At 44.4% G+C, this 8,708-nt stretch overlaps 1 protein-coding gene across 1 annotated transcript in view; it reads left to right on the top strand.

Moving 5' to 3' along the window:
* Positions 1 to 8,708, top strand: part of LOC104292115 (netrin receptor DCC-like) — a gene marked incomplete at its 3' end in the record, with an annotated part of 148,076 nt that overhangs the window by 46,177 nt on the left and 93,191 nt on the right. The window contains exon 5 of the mRNA XM_009891438.1: positions 7,274 to 7,463. Coding sequence (XP_009889740.1) covers positions 7,274 to 7,463 — 190 coding nt within the window. The remainder of the gene's footprint in view (positions 1 to 7,273; positions 7,464 to 8,708) is intronic.

Raw genomic sequence — 8,708 nt, 5'->3', positions numbered from 1 at the left:
GGGTGGCGCGGGGTTTGGAGCAACTTCGGCTGGTGGGAGGGGTCCCAGCCCATGGCAGGGAGGTTGGAACTGGATGGTCTTTAAGGTCCCGTCCAATCCAAACCATTCTGTGATTGCAGCAGCAGCTGTGCCTGTGCTGAGTGCTGTTGCTGTGGTGGCTCAGCAGTGGTGGGTGTGTGGATGGAGGCTGTGTCCACAGAGGGCTGCAGCTGCCAGCCTGAGCAACACCAGCTCTCCAAAAAGAAGGAAAACCACTAAAAATCTCCTTTTCTGGCAGAGCGGTAGGCACACCTGGAACTTTGCTGGAATAGCCTGGCACTTCACACCCAGCATCCTTAGACCTTGGCCAGGAAGACATCATCATCAGTGCCTTGACCCAGGCTGGTTTTTCGCATAGAGTAGCTCTTAGGTGACAATAAGAGGTGAAAAATGAAAGCTGTTGACTCCTCTCTGGGAGATGTGAAGATGCAATGAGGTCGTCTTCTCCCTCTGTCTTCCCTCCAGCACCTGTCGATGCACAAAGGAGGGCTGGAGGTTTGATGGACTTTCATCTTGGTGGTCCACCTGCTACTGAGAGGTGGTCAGATGTTGCAGTGATGAGCAGACAATGAAATCTTAGAAGGGCAAGCCTGGTTTGCAGGTGTAGGCTAGAGGGCAGTTCCGACATCCTGAGCTCCACGGGGCTGGGGAAGGGTCTGTTGGTGCTGGGGTTTGTGCCGTGGCCCCTCTGGGCGCTTTTCCTTCATAAACTGTGGTTGCAGCTGCCTCGTGCTGCGTCCCGGGGGCAGATCCTGCGTGCTCCTCTGCGAGCGAGAGCAGGACCTCCCTGTGAAGAGGAGTGTGGAGGAGGAGAGGCAACAACTTGCTTTTCGTGGAGGTGTCCCTGTTTACGAGTTTGAGGTCACGCCGTCGAGCAGATAAATAGCTTCTTTCCTCCCTCTCTCACAACTCAGCAATTAAGCTGTGATCCTCCGCTCCACCTCTCTTCCCCGTATTTGAGAAAACGAGTCTGGAGAGAAAAGAGAAGCGCTTAGCATGCGTTCCGCTTCTGATGCGGTTGGTTGTCGCGTAGGGTGGAACGATCAAATTCTCGGTGAGATTTCGTGTTTTGGGATACGGACGTGCCACTTTGGAAGTGCCGGCGGGGTAGTCCTGCAAGGGGCTGAGCGAGGAGTGAATTCCTCGCACAGTAACGTCAGGCGGCGTTGACGCGAGTGAACCCCAGTGATTTATAGTGAGGTTCGTAATGTCATAAAAGAGGCATAATAAAAATTAGTACTGCATGACTTGTTTCTAAGAACATCATTATGGCACCGAGGGATAATGAATTACTGTGCGAGAAGGCAGAAGGGAGGAAGTACGTACAGCAACGAGGACAGATCTTTTATTTGGTAAATTAGTATGGCTGCAGATGGGCTGAAAATCTCTAAACATATGCTGATGTACCCTCACCGCCGGCGTGTGCACTGTGTCGTCGGCGAGACCTGACGCGTGTGAACGCGTCGAATGGTGGACACGGAGGAGCTGTGCCACCACCATCTCTGCCAGCGCTCGGAGGGTGGATTTGAGCGCCCGACGCCCGAAGGAGATGCTTTTGGAACCGTGGTGTGTGGTTAATGGGCTGGATAAAAACTGGAAAGGCCAAATTGTGTCAATGGTCCCCAGGAAAGGTAATAGGAGTGTGGAAAAGAGCGTTTTGTTTGAGCATAAGTAATGAGATAGCAGTAACTTGTCCAATCTGATGCTTATTTGGGACAGTGAATTACCCCTATTTCATGTCTCCGTTCTGGTAGAGCTTTTCCCTAGCTGTTGGAAACAAGACCAACATTTAATTATTTAATGATCAGACGAAAACACCACGATTCATTGGGTTCTTGTTTTTCGCCATTTCACCAGTTCTCACCGATTTAATCACTTCATGCGGGACGATGAGAGCTCCTGCATCCACCTCCCAGGGCTTTCCCGGGGAACGTCTTCCTGCTGCAGGTTAGCGTTGGGTTTGAGAAGCGGCATGGAGGATGGGTGATGAAATCCATCGTTTTATCATGAAATTTTTAACTACCCATAGGAAATGCAAAATTTTCCCTTGCGATCCCTTCCCAAGGTGTTTGCTTGATGGCTTAATGCCGGTGGTGCCTCCAGACAGGAGGATCCCTACATCAACGGGTGTTCCTCATACTGAAACCAGGGTTTTAGTGGCACAAACCCTCCGTCCTTGGCTCAGTTTGGAGGAAAACAGCTCCTGGTTTCTGTCCTCACCTGCTCATGTAGATTTTTTTTTAAATATATTTTTTAAAGAAACATAAATTAAGATTTTTTTTAATCCCCTTTTTAAATTTTAATAAAAATTTTAATTAATTTTTTTCCTCCATCGGCCCCTCAGCTTCCTGAGCTCCCGCAGTTCTGCCGTTCAACGGCATAGCCCTGTTAAAATAAAAGGACATGCCGTAAAATGATATGGGAAAGATTCTTTCAAAAGCGTCCACGTTCTTAAAAAATGATGCATCCATCCAAATGAGTATCTGTTATCTTCTTTAAGGATATTTTACGGGAAGAATATTTCAGGTGGTAGGTGTTACACACACGGCATCTCTTGAGTTACGGATATTCCTGCAGCGAGCTTTTTTCTCACTTCTAACTTTCACAGTTTGCTCTATGGAAGATGTAAGAGGGGTCAAAAAGGTTCTGGGGAAAAAAAAAATGAAAAAAAAGAACTAAATTCTCCGAATACAGGAGTGTAACAAAAGACTGGATTGACCAGGCAACACCAGGCAATAAGCACAGATTTGATGTTATTTCTGGAATTAAAATTCCATGTAAATTGCTTTTCCTTTTAACGCTGAGGATTTGGGGGTAAGAATCGTGTTCTTATGTCATACTTGAAATTCACGCTGTACCGTAAGCGATTTAAAGTGCTAAACCCAAGGGAAGTATTGCGAGGGGAAGCAAGGAAGAGACTTGAACTGATCTACAAGGTTTATATTTTAACTTGAATAAAACATCTTGTTTTTCTTTTTTCTAAAGTGAAATGCTCAACTTAAAGCCTGAATGTTCCTTTTATGTTTAAATACATTCAGTGAAATTTGCAAAAGTCTTTGAAAACTGAAATGGATAAAAACTCATCTCTATATTTAAAAAGAAATCGAATCAAGGAATCGGAATAGTTGTTAAAAGGCATAAAAAATACTTTAAGGTAGTGTCTTGGCTGAAAATTTTCATTTGATGTCTTGAAATGTCATTTTGGCATCAGGGTGTGGGGGATATTTGGGGAAGGTGTGATTTGCAGCGGGAGGTTGAAGATTGTAAGTGTGATAGTTTTCTCATTTTTGCTGAAAAAGTGTTGCGTTTCAAATCTTATCGGCAAGCTCTAATTGACAGTATTTTAAAATCACAGATAGCCTAGAGTAGATGTTCTTATTTTAGCAGACTTTAAGTCTAAAACAGTGGCAATCGCTTGAATAGTCTTCGCTTAGGTAAAGTTATAATTTAAATAAAAATTCAAAAGTGATGTCAGGAACACGAATCACTTTCTGTGAGATATAGGCAGTCCCTAGATATAGCCCAGTCTCTTTCTGTATTAATTTATCCCCCTGAAAAATGAGTATAATTTTTAATTTAAGCGTGTGGCGACGTGGTATGTGTTTAATATGCTTACATGTTCGATGTGGATTAAACATGAGTAACTAGAACCGTGCAAATTTTAGTTGCTTTAAAAGCAGAAAAATCAAACTCATCTTTATCCGTTCAGGACGTGGTCCTCACTGCAGCTTTTAGATCAACGTTTTCTGTACGCCCGGTAACTTCTCATCTTGTTTTTCGTCTTAAACTTCTAACTTCTTTCCTTAAACTTTCCTTAAACGTCTTTCTGTTTTCTTTCGATTTGGTAAACATGTAAAAAAGGAAGAAAGCAATATATTTTTTTGTACAGAGGTACAAAAACTGTGCTGAGGTCTGTATGTGTGTGTGTGTGTGTATATATATATAGTCCCTGTGAGCACTCAAGTAAGACCATAAGATGTTTTATAACTTGAATTTAGAGGATTTTTGCCCATGGATTTTACTGGGAGAGGCTCATGAATAAACCCATGCCATCTATTGCCACCTCTGCTTAGCAATAACAATGTTCTGTCTTCTCCACACCAAATCCCATATGGGATATAGTTACGAGGGGGTTTTCTTCATTCATTCATCATCTCTTCTTGTAGACCCCACATAAGCTTTTCCTACTCTCTAAAAACACCATTTAGAGGGTAGACAGATGCAGCTAATAGGATCTTCTGTTCGATCTTCCTGCAGATGTGTACATATATGTAAAAAAAACCCCAAACACAACCAAACCAACCTATAAAATGTATTAAAAAACCCCTTTCTATTTGAGCTAGGTCTCATACTCCTGTTATTTTTAATGACAAGCAGCCCGTGTGGGAAGCAGTGGTGAACTGGGACATCACGCGTGATGTTTTGCCTTTAGTTATTTTAAAACCCCATAAACAGTCGGTCTTATAACCGGTCTGTATATTTACAAATAAAGGCTGGAAACAAGCAGGTCCTGAACACCTTCATCAGGCATTTTTCTATGGTTTTCGAAAAAAGTTTGCTTTAAGGATACGTGGATGGGTCCTACTGGCAAAATCACGGTAAGGTCACAAAACTCGGCTGATTCTGGATTAAAAATAACAGGGGGAGGGATTGGTTCCGAATTTGAGGGGCTCCACTTGGCTTCCGAAATGGAAACGTGAGGATCAGTTCCTATCAGGCCTATATCCAGACCTTCTCTGTTGACTGTACGGTCGTTGACACGTGTGGAAAATGAATCCAACAGCCCCGTTTCATGCCGGCTTTGTACAGAGGTGGGCGATTATTCACGCTGCCGCGAGAGCAGGGGAAGATGCGCTTTGCGCAGAGTTAATATAAACCCCATCAGGCTGAAATCAGAGCCTGTCAGACTCTGATGAAGATGCTTTAACCAGCAGTGGATTGATCTCGTGTAGTCACATGAAAGATTGAAGGATTTCAGGCATTACTTGCCAAGATAATTTCAGGTTATATGTCTCTCTATATTGTACTATTGTACTGTATATGTTTTCTAGACACTGCTGGCAACAATGAGAGTGAAATTGCTTTTGTCAGTGATAGCTCTACAGAGTTTACTGCAAGCCGGAGTAAAAGCCATGTTTAGTGGACCAGAGCTTCAGTCCCAATCTTGCTGCTTTTCGCCTCAGTTTTTCACCGTTATTTTCACCAGTTGACACCTCGCAGGTCAGCAGCCGCCGTCGGGAAGGATATGGATTCACCTCCACGTTTTAGATACTTATTCAGCATTTTTGAAGGTAGATACCACTGGTTTTGGTAGCTTGAGTAGCTCTTTGGGCTCCATCATCTGTGTTAGGTAGATGTCCTCCTGCTCAATGGGAGGAGCGTTGACACCCATATATATGTAGTCATATAGATATGGTATATAGTCATGTAGACACCGTATATACGTCGTCACATATGCACGGTCACCTAAATGTACGTGTCTGGACTTGGGGTTGATCGTAACGCAAGTTTCTCAATACTAAATGGGTTCTGATGGGGGAGAGGTGCCAGATTGCCGTGCTCCACCAGGAGGATGGACATTTGATGGAGGAGCCACGGACCATGGTTTTGTGCGGGAACTGAGAGGCTCTACAGACCCTCAGGTGCCAAAATAGTTACTAATGGGTGTTTTTCTTAATTGCTGTGTTTGAGTTAAGTACCAGAACTCAACTGGAAAAGCGACGTAGGTTTGTCTGTGTGGGTTTGTTTTCCAGCTGTGCCCTTGGTACTTCTCTAGAGGTGTTTACCCACCGCAGCCCTCGTTAGAAGATGACAATGCACTTACTCTTATAATACGTGAGTCAACATATAGAATAGACCGGGAGCCCAAATCTGCTTGCTCTGACCGGGAGGCAAAACAGTCGCCTCGCCGTAATATGAATGTACACAGAATTAGACTTTAGCCTTGTGTTTGCACATTATTTAGATCAGTGGCCCGTGACTAAGGACGCTAAACGCAATCTCAGTGCAAATAACGGATTGCAACTTTGCAACCAAAAGAGCTGAGAACCGGGGCTTAATATTTTCTTTCAACACATCATTAGGCTGGAAATGCCACTGGGAAAAGCCTTAATTCCCTCTGGTTTTGGATTGATCACAATAAGTAAGAGGTAATAATATTTGTTATTAATAACAGCGATATTAATGGCTTTTACTAATAATTTAGGGATAATATAAGAAAATGCTAGGGTAGTATTCAGGGAACGTCATGCTTTTTACATAAAGCTATTCTTCATAAGCTGTTTCGATAATATAATGCTGTTAATGAGCTCACAGTAAATTAATGCTACTAGTGTAGTCCACAGTACATGCACAGGGACTGACCAAAAAAAAGATTTGCAATTTGGTTCAATACTGAAGGTGAAAACCTGCTTTTCAGGGCTGGGGTGACCGTTGAAATGGGACCTTTTACATCACGTTTGCCCTCGGAGTAGGTTAGGTAACTGTTAGATGCTCCATGAGATGCTTGTGCTGAATCAGGAGGTAACCAATGGCTTAAAGGATCGTTTAAAAATAATTTATTTTTTTATTTATTTATGTTGATGGGTCAGCCTTCACATGGACTTGGTGGGCAGCAACCAAACCCTTAAACTCTATAATGAGATGCTGTTCTAACGTGATTTTTACTGCTTGAAACTGCAGTTTAGCCATTTTGGGGTTTTGCGTATAGACCAAACACTTTTCCATGGGGAACGGTGTTAATATTAAGTCTCACTGTCTTTTCATTTTATCCCCCTTGGATGCAATTATCTAATAAATCGTGTGCTGAAGCACCCTACTTAGTTTCTGCTCTTCCCAGACCAGTTGGTTTGTAGGCTTCAGGCTTTGAGCGATCAATTATTCCTTGTTTATGAGCTTAAATACTTCTGCTGCTTGGGGCGTAAGAGACAGACCCGGTGAAATCGGAGGGAACAGAGGAACATATCGCACTGATGGCTCATACGAGAAAGAATTCCCCGGTATCCCGAGGAAGTAGTCTCCTCGAGTGTTGCGTGTTGCTCTTCACGTCAGAGGATGGTTCAGGATGGTGTATTTTAAGGTGTGATTTTACTGCTCTTTTTTTTTTTTCTCTCTCTTTCATCCCCTGTTATTTTATTCACGCTTATTCCATGCCACCTTGGCCCTTTGTTCTGTAACACCTCAGCTGTGGCCACCACGGCATCTCCCGCCCGCCCCGACACCCGCGTGCCACCAGCCTCTCTGACTGACTCCTCTCCTTTCCCTTCAGCTGTCCCAAGTTCCAGTGTCCTCCCCTCTGCCCCCCGAGATGTGGTCCCTGTTTTGGTCTCCAGCCGATTTGTCCGTCTCAGCTGGCGCCCACCCGCAGAAGCCAGAGGCAACGTCCAGACGTACACGGTCTTCTTCTCCAGGGATGGTGTCAACAGGTAGGCGTCAACACAACATGGGGCTCCTCTGGATGGGGGAATAGTCCTAAGAGAGCCTGAGGGTCTTTAAAAAGTGTCTTGCAAATGGGGTCTCACCCTTGTGGTCTACTCCCCGTGGTAAGTATGAAGGTAGAAATGCCTTTTGTTGTTGTGTGTTTTTGTAGATGTCACATCAACGTTTACATGACAGCTCTCATTGTCTTGGTATGAAGGACCGTTTGCATTGACAGTGATGTCTATGGATCTTATCTCACCCAGCTATTACTCAGCTGTCTAACATAAAATAACGTATTGTTAGCTCCATATTTTACCTTTTAGCTTCCTCTGAAGATACGGGCTCAAGTGTTCTTTGCATCACCGGCAGAGATGAATTTGTTGAGCCCTAATCAATGGGAGAGGCGGAGAGAAGGACCACGCTTAGAGCAGTGCAAATGGTGTAAGACCTTAAAAACAGTCAGGGGAGTGAGTTGTGAAGATTTTACGTGATTGCAAATAAACTGGACCGGCCTCGGCTGTTGCGGCCACGTGGATTAGAGCTGCACGGCAGATAGCTCGTTTGAGATAATGGCACTATGGATTGATTGGTGGTTGCATAGTTCCTCACCGTATACCCTCATTTCACACTCCGGAAGGGACTGCGTCTTTACCTAGATTTGGTTTTGTTTTCCTAACTTCATAAATGATTTTATGCCTGAGAAAATTCTTGTCTTCTCTTCTTGTACGTCATTATGAAGAACTTCCTTGAAGTATCCTGTCCTGTATTTCACTGCATTTACAATACACTTCAGCTGCCGGCTGGTGACTCGTACGTGTGCGTGTGTGCTGATGGCAGCTCAGCTTCTGAGGGGGCTTGAACAGGAATCTATATCTAATTAAAAAATGAACAGATGTGTGTTGGATTCACGGGAGCTAAAGAAGGTGGGACCCCACGGTCGTCAAAGTGAGCTCCCCTCTCCTGCAGTGTGGGCTTATCCTTCATCCGGAAGGGCTTGGTCTTGCAGGCAGAATTTCCTGCCCCTGCCTGGACGTTTGCAAGCTTCTCATTTTAATCTCCAACGATGTCCAACTTCCTTTTATAACCATATGGCCATTTCTTCCCCAAAAGGGTTGTCAAGCACTGGAACAGGCTGCCCAGGGCAGCGGTGGAGTCGCCGTCCCTGGAGGTCTTCAAAAGATGTGTAGATGTGGCGCTTAGAGACATGGTTTAGTGGTGGACTTGGCAGTGTTGGGTTAAGGGTTGGACTC

This window comes from Charadrius vociferus, unplaced genomic scaffold (genome assembly GCF_000708025.1).
Source record: "Charadrius vociferus isolate BGI_N301 unplaced genomic scaffold, ASM70802v2 scaffold369, whole genome shotgun sequence".
Taxonomy (NCBI): domain Eukaryota; kingdom Metazoa; phylum Chordata; class Aves; order Charadriiformes; family Charadriidae; genus Charadrius; species Charadrius vociferus.
The sequence above is the reverse complement of the archived record's forward strand: the minus strand, read 5'-3'. Positions and strand labels throughout refer to the sequence as shown.